Source organism: Photinus pyralis, unplaced genomic scaffold (genome assembly GCF_008802855.1).
Source record: "Photinus pyralis isolate 1611_PpyrPB1 unplaced genomic scaffold, Ppyr1.3 Ppyr1.4_LG1, whole genome shotgun sequence".
In the NCBI taxonomy this organism is placed as follows: Eukaryota; Metazoa; Arthropoda; class Insecta; order Coleoptera; family Lampyridae; genus Photinus; species Photinus pyralis.
Window position 1 is genome coordinate 58928803 of NW_022170249.1, and position 26251 is coordinate 58955053.

At 35.1% G+C, this 26251-nt stretch overlaps 1 protein-coding gene across 1 annotated transcript in view; it reads left to right on the plus strand.

Annotated features, from left to right (window-relative positions):
- The window catches only part of LOC116160072 (transcriptional regulator ATRX homolog), a 40706-nt gene extending 15741 nt beyond the window's left edge, over positions 1–24965 (plus strand). The window contains exons 19-36 of the mRNA XM_031473206.1: positions 6478–6543; positions 7366–7434; positions 7522–7643; positions 7708–7752; positions 11497–11622; positions 11680–11851; positions 11903–12148; positions 12197–12521; positions 12572–12885; positions 12935–13171; positions 18421–18616; positions 18660–18801; positions 18857–19075; positions 23531–23702; positions 23783–23904; positions 23953–24179; positions 24231–24385; positions 24618–24965. Coding sequence (XP_031329066.1) covers positions 6478–6543; positions 7366–7434; positions 7522–7643; positions 7708–7752; positions 11497–11622; positions 11680–11851; positions 11903–12148; positions 12197–12521; positions 12572–12885; positions 12935–13171; positions 18421–18616; positions 18660–18801; positions 18857–19075; positions 23531–23702; positions 23783–23904; positions 23953–24179; positions 24231–24385; positions 24618–24812 — 3150 coding nt within the window. The 3' untranslated portion in view covers positions 24813–24965. The remainder of the gene's footprint in view (positions 1–6477; positions 6544–7365; positions 7435–7521; positions 7644–7707; positions 7753–11496; positions 11623–11679; positions 11852–11902; positions 12149–12196; positions 12522–12571; positions 12886–12934; positions 13172–18420; positions 18617–18659; positions 18802–18856; positions 19076–23530; positions 23703–23782; positions 23905–23952; positions 24180–24230; positions 24386–24617) is intronic.
- Positions 24966–26251: the final 1286 nt, after the last annotated feature.

The window sequence follows — 26251 nt, forward strand, 5'->3', positions numbered from 1 at the left end:
AAATCAATTGTTTGCCATCATTAACGCTATGACGAACATAGTGTTGTATTTCGGTTGAGCAAACTGAAAAATGATAGCAAAATAAAATGCAAATTGGTATTCATACCAACTTTTTAAATTAATTGTCCTAGTAGTTTTTTGGACATGTTAAAATTTCATCAAATGTCGACGTTTTAAATCATTTTAGGTAGGTATCCTATACCTATAGGATAAGTTGGAAAATGCCATTTTTATTCTTACGTTTCAAATGATTAAGTTAGCTTTTTGTGTTTACTGACTTTACAATAAATGGTTTATTAGTAATAAGTGTTGGTAATAGACACAAAGAAAAGTAAAAGAAATCATACGAAGAACGTTTTTTGGTTTAAGCTAGGAAGCTGTTCTGTCAAAAATTTGGTACTTGGTTTTTAACTAGTAACCCAAGAGTAACTAATAAATAATTATGAAAATTAACTAAAATCTACTTTTAATATAAAAATCTAATATGGCTCCCATGATCTCATTATGCCAATAATTACTATCATGAATTTCAGTTTAACATCATTTGTTTGTCCTATTGAAATGAGAAACTTTCATGTTTAATTTTTTATCATAACCTTTATAGTTAAGGAAATACTTAGTGCTGTTATGATATTAATCAGCTTTGGAAATCCAAAAACATTGTGAATTATTAGCAATTGTATAAAAAGTATGTAAGATAAATATCGACATGTTTATATTGTTCAAATCCTACGTTTGATGCGATAAAAAAACTTTGCAGTTCCATTTAAAAAAATCAAGTTACCTTTGATTGAAATTGTGAAAATTGACGGAGTGATATCTTTTAACACAAAAGAAGTTTAACTTTAGCCGTTTGGTGTATGTTAGTACATGTCATGATTAGTGCCACTGCACAGTCACGACCTTCTAAGTTTTATGATAACTGCGATATTCAATTTTTACTGGACATCTACTTTTTGAAAAAACGATGAATTGCGGCTAAACTACTCATTTTAGATATCATGTGTAATACACAAAGTCACACTAAAAATGGACCAAGGAATCGAAATATGTACTAATATACAAGCGGTTCCATTTAAAAAAATGTAACTTTGATATAAATCACCCTGTATAACAATTGCAATTTCGTTTGGTTATAGCCTGAAGGGTCTTTCAACATTCCCCCACAATGAATTTTAAGTATGCGTGTTAATACACCCACAATCTTCCACCCATGCACTAATGGCCCACCCTGTATACAAAACAATAGTTACAGGTAAATAAATGCTTGTTGATGCTGCTGTTGCATCGTTCGTTCTGCTGGTTTTACTATTCGTCAGGTAGCACGAAAACTATGCTTAGTGGGGGAAGCCCGTCAAACAAGAATACGCTAAGCACAGTACTTGATTAGATAGCAGACTGGCCCGCCACTTTGGAGCCCACTCATACTCTAAATCTGTGCACAAAAAAAGTGTTTAAGGTGTAAGGTGTTATTTTATGCAAATAAACGCTCACAAAAACCAAGGTAAAAGCTTTACAGCCCGAAAAACCGCGAAATTTTCGGCAAAACATTTCGTAATCATTAAATTTGCTATAATTTGAGGCCAAGCGCAGCGCTGTAGGTCTGATAAAATGTGAGCTGACTTCGAAAAATGGTCATTTTTTCCAAAAAGTGCAAATTTTAACCAAAAAAAATCCTGCAAATTTAACATTTGAAGTAAGTGGCGTTGTTTATTGTGAAAGGGGTTGTTTGGGTTGACTACGAGTAGGTTGTGATAACGTTGTTTCTGAGTAGAAAGAGTTTTGTGTTTTTTAGCTGTGCTAGGACGTGTAACTTTATTGGGTGGATCTGTCCTTGTATTTGTATGGTTACTTGGGTTAAAGGTGGAGCTGGAGATATTACAGTGTGTCGTGTGTCATGTGAGTCAGTGATGCTGTTTAGGGTATTATTATTATTATTAATTAGATTCAGTGATACTATGGTAGAGCTTTGGTAAAAATTGAAAATAAAATTGGATTTAATAATAATAATAACTTTATTGTCTGTGATCACGCATAACCTTGACATAGACATCGTCATACATTCAAACATTTATGGACATTTAAAATTTTAAAAAGTCAATTAGGAACAGTGTAAATGCTAAAGGACATGTTACAATTAAAAATCACTCATTGAATAAAAACAACGTTCGACTAAGTATTTTTTTAGATTCGTTCGATACTTCTTAATGTTTGTGATGTTTTTAATATATAAAGGGAGTGCATTGTACATTTTAACTGCATTGTAATATGGACCCCTTTCATACTTCGCTGTGGAATGGTAGGGTATGGTAAGTATCTCATTGTTGCGTGTATGATAGTCATGCTTAGCATTTAATGGATGAAAAATATGACTATTCATTTTCACGAAGATGCAAAGCTTATATATGTAAATGCTAGGAAATGATAAAATTTTCCTATTGATGAAAACATTCCTAAGAGAAATTGTCGGTTTTACATTAAAAATTAATCGCATTATCCTTTTTTGTAGGATGAAGACTCTGTTTTTGTCGACAGCTGCCCCCCAGGCAACAACGTTGTATGCTAAATGAGGATATGCGAGCGCGTAATACACAGTAACTAATGAATTTATGTCAAGACATGATTTCAAGTTTCGTAACACATAATAAGCCCTGTTAAGTTTTTTACACACATTCTTAATATGTTGGTCCCATGACAAATCGTCATCTATCAAAATCCCTAAAAACTTAGTATTTAGACTAACACTTGAAGTTTCGAGCTCTTGCTTAGCCCTACCAAAGTTCACACACACAGTTTTATTTGCATTTAATACAAGTTTGTTAGCACTACACCAGGAATGAAATTCCTCGTCCACATGTTTAATAGTACTTGTTAAACACTCTAGGGTCTTCGCTGATATAGCGATGGTTGTGTCGTCGGCATAGCTGATCACCTTCGCACTTGTCACATGATTTGGCAAATCTGCTACATACAATAAATATAATAGCGGGCCCAACACTGAACCCTGAGCGACCCCTAAGGTAACATCAAATTTGTCGGATTTAACACCTTCGATGTCCACATATAGTTGCCTATTTGAAAGGAACGATTTTATCCACAGCAGTTTATGGCAGATATTCTCGCAATTAATCGTATCGAAAGCTCGACTGATATAAAAAAATAGGACAGAGATATACTTTTTTTGTCGAGTTCTTCATAGATGAAAGTAAGTCGAGTTCTTCATAGATGAAAGTAAGTAGATCGAAGGTAGCGCTTTCTGTAGATTTCCCAGGTCGGAAACCATGCTGGCTGGCCGGTAAGATGCTAAATTTGTTGACGAATGAGATTAATCGGTTATAAACGATTTTTTCCAACAATTTCGAAAAGACGCTCAACAATGAGATAGGGCGATAGTTTTCTATTCTTGTAGGGTCTTCTGACTTGAATACAGCTATTACGCGCGCAGTCTTTAATGCACTAGGAAAAATCCCACGAGCAAGAGATTCATTATATAGCATAGTTATGATCGGTAGAATAGAAGTCAAGACATGATCCAGTACCTTCACTGTTATTTCGTCTTCACCTGACGAGGACGATTTTGCTAGAGACTCGGACGCTCGGGTAACTTCGTCCTGGGTTACAGGATAGACATACAATGAGCGACAGTTACTGATTTTTGAGCATGTGACTGTGGAAGTAGGTTTGTCACCGAACCGGTGTTTAGTCAGATCTGATGCCGCTGAGGCGAAGTAATTACCGAACATGTGACCTATTTGTTGGGGGTTAGTAATTAGAGTGTTGTCTTCGGAGAGAGCGATATTATGTCTCTTTTTTTGTCGACCTGTCTCTCGGTTTACTATCTTCCATAGCGTTTTCGGTTTATTTTGCGCGTTGCTTATAATATTGTTGTAATAATTCTGTTTGGTCTGCTTAATTTTTCTTCGGTATTCTCTTTTTGCCAAGTTATATAGAGCGACGTTTATCTGAGTGTAAGTTGTAACTTTTAGTAGTGAGAAACGAGATTTTAATTCATTTCTCATTCTTACTAATTCAGAGGTAAACCATGGTGTAGATGTACTGTTTCGTTTTCGACTTCCGGTTGTAGTCGTGATGGGACATGTTTGGTGGAAAAGCCACAGGAATGTTTCGAGAAATGTGTGAAACGCAGAGTCAACATTGGCACAATCCAATGTACTCCAGTCCACTTGATGAAGAGCTGATTTGAAATTATCCAGGTTGGAAGTTGTCATGTGGCGTCGTCTTGTGGTTCTCGCTTCCTCCACGCCCACGTTATCCGCACTTGACAATATACTGCCCGTAACTACTATTAGATTGGCTAAATGATCTGATAGATTGAGATCAATAGTTTCATACTCATAGTATTCCATAGGAATTGTCGTTACCATGTAGTCAATAGCCGATTGAGAGACTATGTTATTTCTATTCATAGCTATCCTTGTAGGTGTGCTATTTTTGTTTGTTAAATTATATGAATCGAACAAATCTATTAGGATCTTTGATTCAATAGAATTTGATAATAAATTTATATTGAGGTCACCACAGAGGACAAGGTAATCACTAGCTGTGACTGCAATATTGAGCAAATACGCTAGATTAGTAAAAAACAGGTTCACGTTTCCATTCGGTGGCCTGTATATGACAATAATGCATATTTTTTTCTCGTTTATTATTGCAGTAGTAGACGCGGATTCGAAGTGCATTTCAACATTGAACCTGCTTAATTGTGAACAATTTTTGAATTTAATCTCGTCTCTGATTAGAATTATGGAGCCTCCATGAATACGTTCAGTGCGATTATAGACCGCCGCAACTGAGTATCCTGTTATTTTCACAGCATCCATTGCTTCCTCGCTGATCCATGTTTCGGTTAAACATAGAAAGTCAGGATTGTGCTCAGAGATATTTGCTTCGAGATAAGCTAATTTGTTTAAGAGCGATTGAATGTTTAGGTGCAATATTTTTACGTTATGGGGTGACTTTTTGGCTGCGTGGTTAAACTCGTTCCTGTTTAGTCGGTTCTCTACGTGGCACACGAAAGGGCCGGATTATAGTGTGCATGGGCCAAGTGTCGGATTTATAGATGTTACTTTTTTCTGAAACAGGTATCGTTATTTTGAAAGCGGCAATATTCGCGGATTGTATCTCTAGTTTTTCGACATCTAAACAATGAATGTTTTGGTTTTTTAGATGATGTTTGATTTGTTCCGTGGAGGTGGAAGGTGCAAGTCGTGATACAAAAACTGAGTGTCGCGCCTCTACGGCCGATATGGCACACTCTTCCACTTTGTTCCCAATTGTAGTTTTATTGCGTAACTGAGATTTGATCGGCTGGGTTTTAGTTTGGGTGTTAATTGACAGTGGTCTATTAACGTTATTATCACTCACATCACTATTGATATGAATAAGTTGCTGCAGTTTCTCACCTTGATTGGGGTTTTTCGTTATTTCGGAATAGGTGGGTTTATTATCTATATGTGACCTTTTGTTTGATATTTGCTGACTTTGCGATAATTTTGTTATTGTTGGTGCGGCATTAGATTTGTGTTTAAACGTTTCCTTCATAGATGTCGCTACGCAGTCCGATTTCGCGAAAGACACTTCATTAACTTTCTGTTGTAACGCTAATTGATCATATAATGATTGAATTAGTTTTTTTTGGTATTCAATTATATCGTCTTTGTGTTTTAGCACAATGTTCATGTAATGTAGTTGGTCTGTGTGTGTACTCGTAAGTTCATTAGTTGGGCTCACCTTAACAGAGGATGCGTCATTATCACCACAGCAATTTATGTGCTTATCGTCAATTTTCGTGATATTACTATAATACTTTACACAGCCAGGATGCATTGCAGATCCACAGTTAATACATTTCACACCATTCGCGGGCACGATCTTGCACTTTTTACACTTTTTCGTAGGAGCACTTACATCTGTCACTTCCTCTTCCGCCGCCATTACATACATTTAGCACACTATCTTGAGGTACATCCTTTTTTATTGTTAAAAGTTTATATAATGTGTGCTGTGTGTCACTTCTTGATGTCTATTAGTAACATAGCTGTTAAACCATTTTTAACGTAAAAAAGGTTACAAACCTTAATTAATTCTAGTTCCTTTAGTTTCAGTTTAAACCTGATGTTATACAATTGTTTTTCCGATTTGACCGTTGTAATCGTGAGAAAAATGCTTCATGTTTCCTAATTTAACCAACTTGTAGCTGCAATAATAATAAAGTTAATAGTGTTCAAGGACTATAACATTCTCGAAAAAAAACGAAACGTTAACGTTTGTGTGATTATATTATGTCTGAACATTCGTCTAGAGTCCTTACCTAATCTCTTTCTTCAGTGAACAAAAGTAATCTATGCACTTCCAATTGATCGAGGACACCCTGTATAATTATGCAATTTTCTAAGCCACGTGAACAACTGAACAGAAAACTGATTCTAAATTTAAAAATCGCATATTTTTTTATAGAGCAGACATTCTTCTGACAACGAAAGTGAGAGCGATAGTAAGAAGAAAAAGAAGTCTGAAAAAAAGGTTTGTTTAATATCGTAACAGTTTTTTTTTGTAAATAATGCAATAATAATCAGTACTAATAAAGTAATTATAAGAAATGCTGTGCTCGTTGTATGGTTGCTGCTTGTTTACTGCTTCAAACACTGTGGATGTAAAATGAGGCGTCTGTGTGAATTATGTGATTAATGAACTGCCAGGAAATGCTGCTGTAAAAGATCGTGACCAGTTTTGCAAAATCGGTACTATATTTTTGGTTTCACATGCAATTGTGAATGAATAAATGTTAAAAATGCTGTGCTGACAAATATTGTGAGGTTTTACATACAGCGCTACTGTAATAATATGATATGTGGCAATAAAGTTTAATTACAGTAAATTGCTGGTATCAAACTCATAAGGTTTTTTAAGTCATGTTCGATGCACATAATCCTTGCAGTCGCCTCTTAACCAATAAGGTTTCTGGGCTGGAACAGACTCACAAACATCTAATACCTACATTAATATATCTTCTGCAAATACAATGTACAAAGGTGCTTTCAAAATTCCTAGAATAAGTAATTGGGTCAAAGCACTAGAACTTTTGAGTTACTTGTTGTGGCGTCGCCAGTTTTAAGAAAATGGTGTTCTTGTGTTAACAATTTCTACTTTAAAGGTAGGGTTTTTTTTATTTAATACAGCTTCACTATTTTTTTCCGAAATGCAGAATTTAATTCAGTGTTACTAATTATTTTCTTCTTTAAAGTTCTTGCCAGTTCCTTCCATGTGCATGTATGTGTGACTCACATTTTGCTGTTATATGTATACTGATGAATTATGAAGTTAATTTTTGTGTCGATTTTTAAGGGAAAAACTTCCACTTCATCAGATGATGGAGATAGTGACCGCACAAAAAAGAAAAAATCTAAAGATAAGGTTCGATTAGCTTTTGATTATTGTTTTTACCCCTAAATACATTGGAACTGCACCAAAAAATGTAAATTATTTTTTTTTTGCGTTTAGGAAAAAGCGAAGTGGCGTAAAGATAAGCTTCTTACTTCGAAATTATCTGAAACTGACTCCGAGGAGGAATTGGAAAAACATAAGAAAAGACGCGAAAAAAAGAAATCGGAGGCACATCATAAGTAAGTTACTTTCGTTTACGATTTGTAAATGTTAGTCTTAATGATTCTCGTTTTATTAACGTAGTTGGGCAGATGAGGATCATCAGAAAAGTAGTACAAAAGTTAAGAGGTAATTTATTGTGTTAGTTGTCTTGTTATACCCATCGCTTTTACTAAAAAGACTATCCCGCGGTGAAAGCTCTTTCTGTCAAGACCAATTATATGAAAATCGGTTAATCTAAATCGAATTTACATTCAATTCCTTTAAGAGACGTTCCCCTTTCCCCACCCGTCATAGTTTATGAGCTAGCGCTTCATCACATGATGCAAAATCATGCAAGATTGCGATGTATGCATTTTTTATGCATGTTTGTTGGGTATATTTTGGGAAATAAATCATTTTTCTACGTATCTTAAAGTCACTAAATATAGAAAGTACCGCAATCCATTGGGCTCGTGTGTTAGAGAGAGAACGCATGATTTTTTCCCAAAAATGGCGGAAGTTACCAGATTCTAGTAACTTTAATGTTAGGGATTGTTCCACCTGTTTGGAGATATCTGTATATATTTTTATAAAACATGACAGTACCCGAGGAGTTAGGTTATAAAAAATGACAGGTATTCAGATTTTATTTGTCAATTTTTTTAAGTTGGCAGTAAATTTGCCCAAAAATGGCGGATGATTGCGGTACTTTCTATATTTAGTGACTTTAACGTATCTATTAATCGTACGCCCTCTAGCGGCAAACCTAAAAACTTTATAATAATTTTCAGCGATTTCTTTTGGCCTCTTTGTTAACAAAATCTTTTTCCCCAAGCCCTGCAATTAACGGTTCCATAGTAGATATGACCTATGACCTTTATTATAGGACACCTTGTATTAGAAGTAGTCACAGATGGTTCCTGCACTACAGGCACACATCTTTTGTGCTCCCCTGTATTATCTACCTTTCAAGAATGCCTATATCTTTACAGTCCAGGTTTTGGATAGAGCGAACCTGTGTTACTTCCCCTTGGGTAATTTTTTGATTTTTAGTAAACATTTCCTTTGTCTCACATTAGCAAATGACGTGTTTTTTTGTAATTTAAGAAAAGAGAAATTTTGACGTAGCTTTGAGATTACAGTGGAGAGTAGAAAAGATGAATTAAACGAGACCTCCCTCCTCTATTTGGAAGAGTTTATTCTCACGTCCTTAAGATATCTGTCTCTTTGAAAAAGTCTTACTGAAAGATGAATCTTCCTTTTCGGGAACGTGTGTTGATGTATTAAACGCCTCACAATTGTTATTTTATGTGCTATTCCGCATGCTGGTAAAGTTTCTATAAAAGTAACTGCTGATCTTCTATGACTATCCTGTCGGCCATTTCGTTACCATTAACAGAAGACGGTTCGGGTACCCACATCAGCTTGATATTTTTTTCCGCCAGCTAGTCGAGGTTTGGGATGCGCTCCAGTATCGAGCCAGATTTCACATACAGCACTTTCATTACCCGACTTGTTACAATTGAGGTTCATTTGTTACCAAAGTATCTCTCCAGTAGAATGTGGGTACAGACGTCAATTGCAAAACCTCGCCTTGGAATATTGTTACGTAATGGCAGAGACTGGTTGTCATATCCGATATGTACTCCCATTTCTGTTGCAGAATTGGCTGTGTAGTACAAGTCTCTACTGAGCTTTAAGGTGCCTTTAGTGCCTTAGATTTGGGTAGTAACGATAAAATGGACGTTTTAAACTATCCTTGCTCTTTAAGGTGTATTGATTGTAAATGAAATTTTTGCAAGTGTATTTACTTTTGCAGCCATAAAAACTACAATATCGATTTCTTTTGGCCATTGTAAATAAACGAAATGGTGTTCTTATCCCACCAATATTAATTACAATGTGCTGCCACCAGAGGTCTCACTGTTAATCTGAATTGCGATTAGACGAACTCAGGCTTGGTTGTTGTAAATTTAGGAATTGTCCAGCGAATTAGAACAAGAACTTCGTTGTGTTGACAATTACTAAACCTCTGCACACTCCCGCCATTTCCCTTTATGCATACTTGTGTACTGCGCATGCACGAAATTTATTATACAGTGTGTAAAGCGATGGGGTATACAAGAGCGAATTTTTTTTTAAATATTGATTTATGAAAAAAATTTATTCTTCATGATATTTTTTGCTTGCTTTGAAAGTACCAATAACGTTTTGATAATCTAAAATTTATTTATAGGAATCTGGAAAAATAATAAAATTAATTTTTTTTATTGATAGTTATCATTCATACATTATAATCAAGATAGCGTATTGCTATCAAACCACAAACAATTGAAACGTTATTGGTACTTTCAAAGCAAGCAAAAAGTATCATGAAGAATAAATTTTTTTCATAAATCAATATCTAAAAAAAATTCCCTCTTGTATACCCCATCGCTTTACACACTGTACATACATATATTATTGGAGAGAGGCACTACCCTTTGCCTTTTAAAAAATGGTTTTGTATTTTCCTTCACAAAACAAGTTTAGACAAGTACACTGGTTAATTTTGTTTTTCTTGGATAGATTATGTGGCACTCATACGTGTATCCTTTTGACACAGATTTCTACTTACGCCTTTAACATGTCATAGTTTTTAGGCAAATGACTTTTTTGGGAAAAATGTTTTATACATACAGATGTAAAAGTAAGGGGATAAAAAGGAAAAGGGGTAGTGTACACTCTAATTAAACACTGTATAATTTAAATGGGCGTTTATTGAACAGTAACAATGGTAGTACGGGAGCCTAATAAGGGATTTTGGAATTTATTCAAGCGTGTCAAATTAAAGTAAGGTGGGTTGACTACATGTTGAAAAGTGTGCATTTCAATAATATGACGAAGGGAACTTGCAAAAAAAAACGTTACCTTGACATTCTCGGCCCGTTGAATTTTTTTTTTATTTCGAAAGAAAAGTTCAATGCGTTCAGTAGCTGTTGAAGCATGTCTGTTGACAGAGATCATAGGCGGTCGTGTCATAAATTATACATACAACGTTCCAAATATCTGACGCGCTCGAGTAAATCCCGTTTTCTATCCTTACGTACAGCCTCCCCCACCATGAAAACCGGCAGATTAACATACCTCCAATATCAGAGACACGTGGGCCACTATCGATACCTGACGCGCTCGAGTATTTTCACGTAACTTTTTAGCGCATTTCCACAAAAATAAAAAAAAATGCACTATTATGGCCACTTTGTCCGTCCGTCAGTCCGTTCGCTCGTTTGTTGAAACGCAACTAGTTCTTTATCTTAAGAGCTATTGTACTACTTTTTTCGCTATTTGGTTCGTTATGGTGTCGAGGCTTGCACAAAGGAAGGAATTTTTTCTGCGTTTATTGCTAAAAAAGTTATTGTAAAAAAACCAAAAACCGTTTTTTTCGTATTCCATAATTTTACACTTTTGCCGTTTATTAACGATCCTAGAGATCGTTTAAAATTTGGTTTTGCGCATGCGCAGTGTCAACTTTTTTAATTATGGAAGCATTTAAACGAAATTTGATACCTCACCACTTGGAACAAAGGAAAATCTAACGTTAGTTTCAAAATTTAGGTTTGGGGATGGGCAGTGCCAACTTTCTTATTTATGAAAGCATTGAAATGAAATTCTTCTTATAAACTGAAATTGAAGTAGCACGTCAAAAATGGATTGCACCTATGCAAAGCTATATTTCAAGGTTTTTTTAATGTAATTATCTCAGATAGCTATTAATTTATTATTTGGGTACTCTGGTATAATTAAGCTGCCTTAGCCCGCCATAATAAAATCTGTCTTCATGTTTATCGTTATTCCGCTTACATTATAGAATTGCTCAGAAAGACCTAATATTAAATAATGTTTTAACAGGCGTTCAAAAAAGATAACTATTATATCTGATTCGGACGAAAAAGACGAAGAATATCAAGCAAGCGGCAGCAGTAGCAGTAGTAGTAGCAGCGAGTCAGAAAAAGAAGAAGAGAAAGTCAAGGAGACGTAAGTCATATAATATTACGTACAATATTGTGTATTCATTTTAAGCTTTTATTTTAGTAAAAAACGTCGTAGAATTAAAAGAGTTAATGACAGTAGTGACGATGAGGATAAATCCACCAGAAAGACCATTAGGAAAGTGATCGGCCACGAGTCTCTTGCTGAATCAACGAAGAAAGCCGAAAAGGAAGAAAAAGAAAGGAAGGCTCGCATACTGGAGCGCCAAAAGAAGGTTTAACTTCCAATCTATGGTAACATTCATTGTAAATGTTTCAAATTTCAGTATAACCAAATTTTCGACGAACCTAAAGATGCGACTTTAGAGAAGCTAGTGTTGGATTTTGACGTGGAAAGTAAAAAAGAACTGTTGTCTGTGAACCCAACTATTGTCAAAAAGCTAAAGCCCCATCAAGGAAAGGGTGTTCAATTCATGTGGGACACATGTTATGAGTCAGTGGAGAGGGCCAAATCTACTGCAGGTTCCGGTTGTATTTTGGCTCATTGTATGGGTCTTGGAAAAACTTTACAGGTGATGTCTGTGTTATTTTTTAATTGTTTAATTTGACACTGGTTGTAGGTTATTGCATTGACACACACTCTTTTAACAAATGATGAAATTACTAACGTTAAGAATGTGTTGGTTGTGTGCCCTTTAAACACAGTTTTGAATTGGGACTCTGAATACAAGAGATGGTTGCGTGATGTGGAGGGACCTGAAATAAACGTATTTGAAATGGTGTCCAGTAAAAACAACGCGCGAGAATTTGTAGTCGAAGATTGGTATAAAGAGGGAGGCGTTTTAATTATTGGTTACGATATGTTTAGAAATTTAACGAATCCAACAAACAAACGCTTGAAAAAGAAAGCCAGAGAAATTTTTCAAAGAGGCCTTGTCAATCCGGGTTGGTAAATGCTCTTTAACGACATGTATGTCATACATTGTACATTTTAGGACCTGATTTAGTTGTGTGTGATGAGGGTCATCTTCTAAAAAATGAAAAAACAAATTTAAGTATCGCAATGAATAGAATTCGTAGTGTAAGAAGAATAGTACTTACTGGAACCCCTATGCAAAATAATTTGAAGGAATATTATTGCATGGTTCAATTCGTAAAACCAAATTTATTAGGAACTTATAAAGAGTATATAAACAGATTTGTCAACCCTATCACTAATGGACAGTACACAGATTCAACGCCTCACGATATAAACATTATGCGAAAACGATCTCACGTGCTGCATACAATGCTGGACGGCATAGTACAGGTATATTTCGATAGTTCTAATCTGTAAATATTTTGATTCAATTTTTTAGAGAAAAGACTATTGCGTGTTGACGCCATATCTACCTCCGAAGCATGAATATGTGTTATTTTTAAAGCTTACTCCTGTACAAATTAAATTATACCAACATTATAAGAGTAACTTTTCACAAAAGCCATCGGAGGGAAAAATAAAATCTTCATTTCTATTCAAAGATTTTCAACAATTCCAAAGAATTTGTACTCATCCGCGAGTACTTTTAATGAAAAGTAGGGAGGTGCAGGCAAAGGTTGGTATATTATTATTTCAACATTGTATAAACTGTTTAGATATTGCTACATCTAATATTTCTGAGGGTTATATTTGCACTCGACGAAATTGAATCATTTGATGTGAAACTTACTCGCCTAACAAAACTTGGTTAGAATTTGGTGATTTCTGGATGATCCACTGTTATTATACAGGGTGTTTACGGTCTTCTTTGTATCCTTATAAGGGGCGGCAGTACAGCTCAAAAAGAGTCGACAAACCCCAAAACACCTTAGTAAAAGTTATCTAATAAGCGAGATAATATTTGTTTTATTTTTTACATTAAACGATTAATCAGTGTACAAATCGAGCAATCTACTACTTAATCAGCATTGTTCACTTAGGTAAATTATTTTTTAGGGCATTTTTTAAGAATTAAAAAAAAATATTATTATTATTTGTGTTTTGTCCATTTCGAACTACTTTTAGGGGAATGGTCCTAGAGTTCTGGAATTGTTTGCAGTAGGTAGCCTATACCTTCAAGGCGTGCCATCAAATTTCGCTATCTAAAAGGGGGGCCCAACCCCACGAATTATTTCCTGAGAGGCTGTTTTTGAAAGTAAAACGTGCATAACTTTTACATACGACAACCAACTTGGTCTCAGTGGTGCCAAGTTAAACTAGAAAACGGGTGGATGGTATCAAAGTACGGGTGGAGGGGGAGGGGGAGTGGAACTAGTTTTATCTTTAATGGTACTCTAATGAAAGATCTCAATGGAAGGAATTAATTTCTACCAACCATAGCCCTCCGCCTCGACCTCTTATCGTGATCGGGTATATTCCCTTATACGTTAAAAACGGATTGTCAGAAGAGGGTACTCACAAAGGGCGATTAAAATGTCTGCAAGAAATATATCCATTGGTGATGTCAAAACAAAAGCTATTTCGGTTAAAAAAAATGTGGTTTATCTGCACAAGAGTTGTGCACAATTTATAGGTACTTGTTACTAAGGTGTTTTGGAGTGGTTTGTCGACTTCTTTTGAGCTGTACTGGCGCCCCTTAAAAGGATACAGAGAAGATCGTAAACACCCTGTATAGATAATTTTAGAAAACACATTCTGATAGCAGTTTAGGGTGTAAAACTAGTGCCATTTATTTCAATATAAGGTAGCCCGTACATTTTTCTATAATAGAATTCTGTATTTTTATATGTAGCTTTATACTGTATTCATTTTAAGAAGGTAGCGGTAGAAAGCATAGGGAAACTTTGACTTTCAGTGTGATTGGTTAAAACACGAGTCAGTATTACACTGAAACATAAAACGAGTAGCGAATTTTGCAAGCTGGTAGTTTCTGTTGCCAACTAAACTGTTGAAATATCAAAGATTTAAGGTCCACGCAAACCGACGCGGACATGCGGACGCGGGAGCGGTACGGTTACGGGAAATATTTCTACAGCGGTATATGCGTGCGAACCGCCGCATCGATGGGCGTGCTCGCATATCCCGCTGTAGAGATATTTCCCGCATGCGGTACCGCTCCCGCATCCGCATGTCCGACGTCGGTTTGCGTGGACCTTTATTTCTGTTTGCAGTGCTGGATATTTCTACTGTACAATAATTTGGTGCCATTTTATTTTTTTCCTGTGTGTGTTTATCTTCAAACACAGCGCCATCTACTATCTTCTTATAATGAATGCAGTATAACTACATATTTTTGTAAAGCATTTTAAGGGCCTCAAGAAAATTTAAATGTGTACTGGGTGCGCCATATACAAAAAAGAAGATGCATGTTATAAACACTTTACAAATCACCCTAAACTGCATCAGCTTATTCTACACAAAAACTGCTTTGGGTCTTATTTCAGAAATCCATGTGGCACAGTTTAGTTAAAGCTGTGGATCCATGGTTAGAATCCGGATTTGGGCATGGATATTTGTAAATGTATAGGGGGTAGGGTTAGTAGAACGGTATTGGTAGAAACTTTACCCACTCAAAAAAAGGCAAAAAAATACCATCATGAAAGCACCAGCGACATTCTCCTAATACTTGTGTTGTTGCCTCTTTCATGTTTATGGATCATGGCTATTTTTCACAACAGCAAAAATGAAAAAGATGTAGAACTAGTTGTATTCGTGCGCCTTTGATTATTTGTATTGGAGTAGCCAATTTTTGTCTAGTGTGTTCTCTCTATTCAGCGGCAGGATTTTCTAAAATAGAGTGTTTTTAGCGGTTTGTTTTTCAAATTGGCAATACTGTGTAGTTTCAATTTGACAGCTAACAGTTGATTGTGCTCAGTAATGTTTACTATTTCACCATGAATAGACTAAACAGCAGAACAACGCTTGCAAATTGTGGAAATTTATTTCGAAAATCATGGTTCACTTCGCAAAACTTACCGAGGCACTACCTCCATTTTACGGTCGACATATTCGTTCATCCAAGCAACATAATTGAATAATCATGAATCGTTTTCGTATGACTTGTACTCAAATTGATAATGCGCATCTGCAGAGTGCGTACTGAAGAAACTCGTGCAAGAATGAAAGCCCCGTGATCCATCGTTTGCGACGCACGTCGGGCGAATGGTCCAAAAACTGTGGTTAGTGATGAGGCTCATTTTTGGTTGAGTGGGTACATCAAAACAAAATTTCCGGATTTGGATGTTCAAAATCCAGAAACCATTGCTAAATCCACAAACAAGTACTTGTAGTATTTGATGTGCTTTTGGTCAGGAATCATTGGCCCATATTTTTTGGAACATCAACTTTGTGAGAATGTGACAGTCATTGGAGAGTCCATGATTAATGATTTCTTCGTTCCACAATTGAATGGCGTTAATATGGAAGAGTTTTGGTTTCAACAAGACGGCGCAACATACCACAGAGCGCACGAAACAATCAATTTATTGCAGGAACCGTTCATTAAGTACATAAATTCGCGTAATGGTCTTGTGAATTGACCTCCATGATCTTGTGCTATCACAGCTTGATTTTCTGTGAGGATATGTGAAGTTGCTAGTCTATGCCAACAAAAAAATGTTGGACCACTTGCAAGCAAAAATTCGCTGCTTTATTGCTGATATATGGCCGAGCCTCATCCGCGGTAGACATACATCTGCCTCAGTGCCCCCACTTTTTGCCTCGGGTCTTTCAAAAGGATCTTACGAAGACCACCAAGTGCCTGCTCCGTCATCTGTCATAATTCAGCTGAAGTCTTAGAGCAGTGTTTCTCAAACTTTTTTGTCTGGCAGCACGAAAATTATTAAACAAAATTCGCGGCACCCCTAGTATTATTTTTTTGCTTTTTTACAGTTAGTAAAGAGATGAAGGATGAGTCTTTACAACAAAAATTTCTAAACACAAAAGCATTTAAAACTAGTTGTCAGGTAAACTCCTGGCTTGACTTTCCGACTACTTTTAATAGTCATTGCAATTTATTATCTTTGGTCATAGTCATGATACTACAACTTAACAAGATATGATCACGCGCACGATCTCTTCTGTCTCCGTTCCTCCGCTGACGTCAGCGCGTGACAAACTTTTGGCGCGTCTATTAGTATAGTGCTTGAATGCCCGCATTTCATTTTGTTTCCTTTAGTTTAATTCGTGAAATTTTGTGATTGTAGTGCTGTACGGTTTATTTTAAATACGAGTACATTCTACAATCATGGTGTACTGTGCCGTTGAAGCTTGTACCAATAACAATTAACAATAATAGAAACTCTGTCGAGCTGCCGGTATTTTAGCTTCTCAAACGATAAGGAAATTTGTCTACGTCAGAAAAATTCCCGATGGCGTAGTAGGAGCGAATTTAACACCACTAGCATAATTATCTGGAATTTATTAATCAGAAGGGCATTTCGATATGAGTATTTACCAAATAATCTCTGCAACGTAAATTTAAGCTAAACAAGAAATTATCGATAATGATTGGTTTAATTTTAAAAAATAACATATTTTCATATAAACCAAATTTTTACGAGAATACTCGATAGTACCTATTTACTATCTTCTAGTATGCGAATAGTATTTTACATTATTAGCCAGGTAGGTGAGTTTTTACTGGCGATAGAAGTTACCTGGCGTATAATGTACAATATTTTATTTATTACTCATTTATAAACAATTAGTAAACGTAAACAATCAGTTCTAATTGATCTCGAAGAAATGTCTATATCGCAATCCATGTAACAACGCTTACGCACTAATTGTTGTCAATGAAATTCTCATATATTATTAACTAGTAAAATTTTTACAGGTCAGCAAATCGAGAAAGTAAAAAAACGTTTCAATTGAGTAACAAATAAAAACCCTTTTCTTGCTTTTCTCCACAATTATTTTTATAAAAATAATATGCTCCATATTCGTCTGTCACCTGTCTGTCTTTAGTCTAAATAGCCTATTTAGAAGGTGGTTTTTATTACTCTATGACACCGAACTTACTTACCGTCAACGGAAAATATAAATTATTATTTATTAGCAATAAAAATCCTAAAGAAATTACATTAAAAGCCGGTCTTTGCCTGATTTCCTGCGGTAAGTTTGTCACACGGTGACGTCATGCGCGACTCTGTTCGAAATGCGTTCTGCTAGTGATCATATCTTGTTAAGTTGTAGTATCATGGGTCATAGTATAACATTTAGAAAATGCCCTCTACCGCCTTTATTTTGAACCCGACGCAAAAAGTGTAGAAACCTTTTTTGTAGATCTCATCAAGACACATCTTTTTTGTAATTGACATTTTTCACTCTGATGCTTACTTTTAGAGAAAAATGAAATTTATGAAAATAAAATAAATAGTTTTTCAAATCAAAACTTCTCAGAAACAAAGGAACTCACAAAAAAATTGTAATGAACTTTTTTGTAGAGTTTTTTAAGCCATTTTGGCCAGTGTATGCAAAAAAAATTTTTTCATGCCGTTATGTCTCTTAAAATTTTGACACCCTCAACAACCTTGAAGATGGTTACGGATCAAAACCAAAATAGGACATTTTCGATTCCCCATACCACCCTATATGCACCCCAAATATAAGTTATAAGATTGAGAAAGTCTGATGTAATGCAATACCAGCATGTGATTGATTAATGGATTATGAACCTTAGAAATAAATAAAATAGAAATGAAAAAAACAGAATTGTAATAAAAAAATTTTTATAATTATCTTAATTCCTTGTTGACGGTTCCGAAGAACCGCCACACAAGCCAAAAGCTCCGGTGCAACTGTCTCCCTCACCTAACTTTGTAATATGACACTACACTGTTCTAATTAAAAAAATTGTTGTAGGATTTGCTAACTACAGACGAAGATTCTGAAGGTTCTCTAAAAGATTTCATAGATGACGGATCTGAAAAGTCCAGTAGCAGTAGCTCTAGCGAATCAGATGGCGAAGTTTCTGACAAATCGACGGATTCTAAAAAAAAAAACACCAAAAAACCTCAGAAACGCATGACTAGAACTTCAGCGGCTGCACAAACAATTGGTAAACAAACATTAAAACTTCAATGTGTTAATTTGGATTTCAGATGTGGAAAAAAGAAGTACAGCCCCTCAAGGATGGTGGAGTCAGTATTGCAGTGATGAGGACTATGAAAACATTGGGCTAAGCACTAAACTTTACCTACTATTTAAAATTATAGAGGAATGCGAACTGATAGGAGATAAATTGTAAGTGTTCGTTTTTCAAATAGAATTCTTTCATTTGCAATTTCTTAATTTACAGATTAGTATTTTCACAGTCTTTATTATCGTTAAATATAATCGAATATTTTTTGGCCAAAATTGATGATGCTACGCAGCAAGATAAGCATGACACTGTGTGTGGTTTTTCTGGTTCGTGGAGCTTGGGTCAAGATTACTTTAGGTTAGATGGTTCAACGTCTTGTGATAATCGACAACATTGTTGTAAACGATTTAATGATAAGGACAATTTGCGTGCTAGGTAAGTAACACTTAAACAAATAAAGTCAGTTCTTCATTACCTTTAATAGCAATAAGCCCAGGCACCCATATCTGTTTCATGGTATTAATTACTTTCCACAAGCTGGCCCAGGTCGCAAATGCACTCCAGCACAAAACCAAAATTTACTTCTTGGGTCCTTTTAATCTCACCTGGTTATCAATTACTATAGAGATTTTCCTGTTTTCAAAATTACTCTCTAACATCTGGGCGCAGGCGTTAACAGAAAAAATCTCTCTATAGACATAGTTGTTGAGATAATACCTATGGTGTTCTCGTTGACAGCAGTGTGGATGTTCTGTTTTCTAACATGCAGAAAATCCACGTGGATTCCTCTGTTATTGGCTATTTATATACTAAGGATTCTAATAGAAACTCGCTTCTTTTGTTGGTATGTGTGCTATCTCATACAATGAATTTGAATTGCATCCAATGACATTTTACCAGTTTTGAATCATACCATGCTCCACTATTTGTTTAAATTCCATGATCAGTGGCAATCCCGCTTGTACTGCCACTGAAACTTCCGCTAGGTCCCTGCCACAAGGGTTCCATAATGGCGTTACTGTTATGCCTTATTTGGCTATTACATAGATGTATCATAAATGACCCACTTCACGGCTTCACCTAGTCCTCTCTTGTTTTTACACCATCATAATGCATTTCCGTTTTCAAGGTCGCTTTTTTATGCTAGGTAGGCTGCAGTTTTCATACTTCCCTCTGCTTCCTTTTGCCATTTTGTTCTAAGCCAGCATTATCTTTCAGCAGGTGTATAGCTTCAGTTCACATTCTTTTTCTGCCCTGAACTACAAGTTTCAACATTTTTGGATAATATTGCGCAGTGGGTCTTATTTTGGTTGAGGCTGAAGTATATCTCAGCTGTTTTTAAAGATAGTTAATACCACAATAAACGGAATCAATCTAGCTACGTTTGTTTCTGAGATATGAAAAGTTTTACTTTTTAGGATGTAATCGTAACTTACTACCCATGTAAGATAGCCAAAAACATAAAAACTTTCTATTTTAGATACTTTTACGTAGAAACAAGTGTCATAGTCAAACAAATCTTTGGACCACAGTTTCTGAGATTTGACCTATTGTTGGTATTTTTTAAATGCAATACCCTGTACATCTTAAGGTCAATTGTTTTCCTGATTAGATCACAACCCATATTTTCTTAATTTTAGCCATGAACACTTTTTTTTGTGTTTTCAAATAGTAGGCCATGAATTTTGGGAGGTTTTGTTTTGTTCATTGTATCAATGGTAATTAAGGCAGCTAGTATCGTTCAATAAAAATGGCTGATGGTAGAAACATGTCATTTCAATAAATGATTTAGAAAACTGAACAAACTAGGTTTATTTATAAAAATTTTTTCTCTAAAGGCGATCGATTTCGGGACTAATTCCCATCATCAGGATGGGAATTAGTCCCGAAACCTAGTTTGTTCAGTTTTCTAAATCATTTATCATTCAACAAACTACAAATGGACACCTTCATTCAAACGCATGTCATTTCAAATTTTCAAAAATATGTAATTACTTAAAAAATATAGGTTGTGATACATTAATGTAATCAGGAAAAAGCACACAAAAAATTGACATTAAAATATTCAGGATGTTGGAAAAAAAAAAAATACCGACTTTCTGTCAAATCTCAGAATCAGTGATTCAAAATTTTTTTACTACGCCACTGGATTCTAGGTAAAAATATCTAAAATAGTTTTTTCTATCTTCCATGGATAGTAACATTATAATAACACTCAAAAGTGAAACTTTTCGTTTTCATCCTCCTATCTCATGAAACAAACGTCATGGATTGATTCTGTTTGTGGTAAGTATTAAAAGTTTCACACTGATACAGGATTGCGAAACCGCAAGTCTCAACCAAAAGTGAGGGAGTATGGGAAAGCAAAATCGAATTGTTGTGTCTTCCCATTTTCAACGTCAAAGTAATTAAATAGGTTCACGCTGTTATAAATTGTGCATATTGTGGCTTGTAAAATAATAATTAACTGTTATAAATGATCCATTTTTGAGCTGTTATAAATTTGTTCTTAATTAATTGTAAATTAAAATAAACCCACGGTATTTAATTTAAATTCTGTAATCCATTTTTGTTTATGTATGGAGGTAATTTTTGGTTATTATATTGATTAATGTGCGGTGAGCCATTTTTGATAGACGTTGATTTGGAACCCGGCATTTTTATAGAATTTCCAATCCAAGAGATTCTTTGGTGTTCCCACGATGCGGACCTTTTTTTTGGAACTCACATTTGTTTATCGTTTTTCAAGAATCTTATTCTTACTTATTGTCACTATGTTTGTCATTTTATCAGATTGCCGGTGGGATTGCATGAGTAACTTTTAGTATTATCCATTGTATTTATACCTTACAGTACGGCCATGCAATGTTAAAAACATGCGACGCTTATTTGGGGGCCAGGAGATTAGTTCTGGGGGCCTACCAGAAAAGTACAAAATTAGCGCTGCGAACACTCGGTTAGGTAACTATAATAACAACAGTAAAATTACAGAAACCTGTATCTCACTTCGTATACGATATGGCGACACGGAATGACAATAAGCAAATGAAACTTGATACTCGTCCTTCACCTTCCTTTAATTAATAATTCACTTGAAGCGGAAACTCTGTCCTTAGTGTGGCATTCCAGACTAATAAGATAAAATGTCTGATTTTATTCGGTGGAAGACTGGAAGTAAATTATAAATTAAAATTATGTTAAAATGATTACGGGAAGGGGTATTGTCTAAAGCTAAACTATAAAGTATTTAATCAATGGATGGAATTTTAAAAATACATAGGTATACAAACATTTTTTTTCAATTTTTGTTAGTGTCCTTTTTCGGGTCAGCTCCATGTCGGCTAATAGTTTTTGTATATTTATAAGGAGGTACAGATTGATAATGCAAGCATTGCATTGCAAGTACATCACCGGACACTGAATAAGAATTTAAATGCATACAGAGAAATGTTGGCTCTTTGTTGCGATAGCCGATTTGTCTTTTTTATCACTCGAACGACAGTTTGAATGTTGAATTACACCATTATCATTGATTATATAAATATATCCTATGAACAATGCCATTATACATACATTATACAACGATCAAATTTGCTTGACCACATCGTGCATGATAAAATATGTGCAGTACACCCATGATTATGCCAGTAACAAAACCAGGAGCATTCATTGTTTATAATTCTTGATCTACGCAAGAATAGGCTCATTGTCGCTTTACGTTTGAAATTTTAAGATAAACAGAACACTGTTGTATTCCCATGCAATAAAACCATAAACACGAAAAATGCCAGTACGGCTTGAACTCTTTGATCCTCTGGCCAATTTAAGGTCTATCTGCATATTTTTTTGTTAAGCTTTACAGCTCTTGAAAAATGATAACACCGAACATCTGAAAAGAACAGGCGCTAAACGTGCAACTGCAAGTAATATTTCTAGTGTTCCGTTTCCCACCTAGTGCAATAGTCGTGTCGTTTATTTAAATAAAACAATTGTGTATGTACTTTTTTTAACAACTTTTTAATAAGAACAATAATTATAAGTGTATTTGAGTTGCCAGCATTCCAGAATTATTAATTATGTCGGGTCATAAGTGCCAGTACGTTACGTGACGATTTTAAATCCGAGACCGACAAGCAGGAAGTAGGAAATTGTTTTGTTTACTAACAAGAGGTGCCTACTTCAATCCTATTTATAGAGGAACCCGCACGTACCTACACTGACAGAAACCTTTAATTTTCAATTGTTCCGCTGGTTAGAGTATTTTATCTTTTTCAGGGACGAATTGTTAAATTTAATTTTTATTTTTGTTCAACAAATCTTCAAATACTTCGGGTTAATCCCTTAAATGCCCAGGAATTTATTTTTGACCATTCAATTAAATCCATTAAATCCTTGCCGCTAAAAACTTTCAATAAAACCTGGAACCTAACATTACAGGTATAGGTAACAATGAAATAAAATACTAATAATAAAGATAAAGAGCGTCTTTATGCTTACAATACAACTTTCATGTAGCATACGTCACCGGCATCCTGTTCGTTATTCGTTTGGTGAACTTTAAAACTTACACAAAGCGTACAGCATACGTAGCAAAAGAAAAAGATTAAATAGGCTGCTTTCAGAGACGTCTGTGGGGGAATACGACACTGCATATGGTTTACTTTTACGCTAAATTAATTTTTGCAGTGCGTTTTAGCGCCATCTATCTAGCTTTATTAACGCGTCGCACTTTTTGCTATACCGTGGCCATACTGGTAAGGTATAAATACAATGGTATTATTGAAGATGGAAATTACTTTAAGTGACGAATTTTGTGTGGTATAACATATCAATGAACTAAATAAACAAAAAAAATGTTTTTACCATATTTTGATTTTGTTTAATTTGTAGATTATTTTTAATATCAACTAAAGCCGGTGGTCTTGGCATAAACTTAGTGGGGGCCAACAGGGTAGTTATATTCGACGTGTCTTGGAATCCATCACATGATACGCAAAGCATCTATCGGGTTTATAGATTCGGTCAAACAAAACCGTGCTACATCTACAGATTTGTCATGTGGGTGAGTTTTCCTGTATTTTATGTCACTTATCAATACATTTTGTAAGATAATAAAAAAACTTATTTTTTTCTCATTCTAAGGGAACAATGGAAACAAAGATATATGAAAGACAGGTGACAAAGCAGGCAATTTCGAAGAGAGTCATTGATGAGCAACAGATTGATAGGCACTATAATCAAACTGATCTAGCCGAATTATATACGTAATTTCACCTTTTTTTAACTTTGCACATTTATAATTAATTCTGTAGGTTTGATCCCGAACCAAATGAGGATATAATACCTCTCGTTCCAAAGGATGTCCTTTTGGGTGAGCTGTTACAAAAGGAGAGGGATCGTATTTTTAAATATCATGAACATCAATCATTACTTGAAAATAAAGAGGACGAAGAATTAAATGAAGCCGAACGCAAAGCAGCTTGGGAAGAATTTGAACATGAAAAAACAACTCGAGTTACAGTCAATGCATCAACCTTAGGTAAGTTGCATCAGTAAATCCTACATGGTTACTTGAATTTGGTCTTTTAAGGTTGGATAAGGAATCTTCCAATATCGAGTATTCACGTAGCATTAAGAAGTATTGTCCAAAGAGATAATCCCAATTGGAGTAGCGATCAAATTATGTGTGTTGTGCCATCGATAGTACAGCAGCTAAGAACCCAAGTGGACGAAGGAAAGCTTTTGGTACGAGTTTGTTTTGTGGATGTTATTACTTAAGCGAAATGTTTGGATAACATTTAGGGAAGGGGTTAAGTTGTCAAATTTTCAAATATTTTTTTAAATAGATAAATCAGTTAAAAAAAGAACTCCTAAACTTTATGACAAAGTTATTTGTTTGAACTACATATCAAGTAATGAAAAATGATAAAAGTAAATAATCTAGAATTGATTAAAATTCCATACTGTTATTTTTTAGCTATTTGAACGAGTTGTTGAAGAGATAAGAACTATGCAAGTAAAGCAACAAAAGAATTTCCAAGAGTATTTGAAGAGACAGCAACAGTTCCAGCAGCAACAGCAGCAGCAGCAAATGCATGTGTACCAACAACATCTCCGTCAGCAAATGTTCCCTCAAGTAAACACATCAGATGTTGTTGAACTGATTGATTAATTTATTGATAGGATAGTGTCTAATTTTAAAATAAATTTTTTTACTGTAAATAGTATGTAGCCACAGTTAGCAGATTTTAATGTTATATTTTGTTACTGTTTCTTTTTATAAAACTTTCCAGAGTTTTCTGAGTTTTTCGTACATAAATTTCATGTGTCTCAGAAATTTAGTTCCCTCATTTCGAATGTAAGTATTTACAATAGTGCAATTACAGTTATTGCACATAATGTAAATACTCGATCATTATATCTTGTATATATTCTTTGATTTGTTTATTATTTCTGTTTCTTCTGTTATAAGAAGCGAATTCTAGAGATATATTTCTGATAATATTTGCTTTCGTTTTCTCGTAGATGTACATGTTATTTCCAATATAAAAAATAGATACTAACATTGTTTTATTTGTTACCTTCAAGGGAAGAACTTTGATTTATGAATTACGTGCCAATTGACAATATTAATTTGTAGTTTGAATTTATCTGCAAATTGCATGAATAAATTTTTCTAGCACTAAAGCTCGAAACAAACTTGTATGCCTTGGTTCTGCTTTCATTGCTTTTGGTATGCCGTGCTCTTGACAGTATGCGACTACATTTAGAAATTTTAAATTAAATTGGCAGTAAGTACGTCATTTAGTTTCTATATATGGATTGCGGATATTGCATAATGTGAATATCACTTGCTGTGGTTTGATTCTATTCTGTATTCCATGCAACACTTGGGCACACAAAGTCTCATTGTGCCTTCTCCAGATCCAGCTTACCCTATTAGACTCACCTAATCTATCTAGAGTTCGCCTGCAATCAAGCGCCGCCGATCGGAACCTCGGCGCCGCTTGACTCACTGCATATAATAATATACTCAGTGACATGGAAATTGCAACACCAAGAAGGAGTAGGAATTTTTTTACCAAACTTGCGGTAGAAATGTTTAACTACTAAAAGGTAACAATTGATTAAAATTTAAAAGAAAAAGAACGAAATATAAACATATTTTTATTAATAATAATAATAGTCCCTCCCTATTGGTTACGCACTCCCTCACTCTTCGTAGCATCAATTTTAGCAGACGGTCGATTTCCTCTTGAGGTACTGTGTACCAAGAAACTGAAGCAACCTGTAATTCATCGTTTAGAGCTTGCATGGTCTGCGGAGGATGCGGTAAGTTCATCAGTCTTCTCTTCATGTCTTACACATGCTTGATAGGCGATATATCGGGAGATCTGGATGGCCATTGCAAGAAATTGACATTATCATGTGCAAATAGGTCCATAGAACGTCTTTCAATATGGGGATGGGTATTATCCTGCTGGAAGAGTGGGTCTTCCAACTACTGAAGAAGTGGAAGAATATCGGGTTCTATCACGTCATCCACATATCGCTGGGCGTTCATACTACCTCGAATGAGTAACGAACGAGACCTACCATAAGTTATAGTAC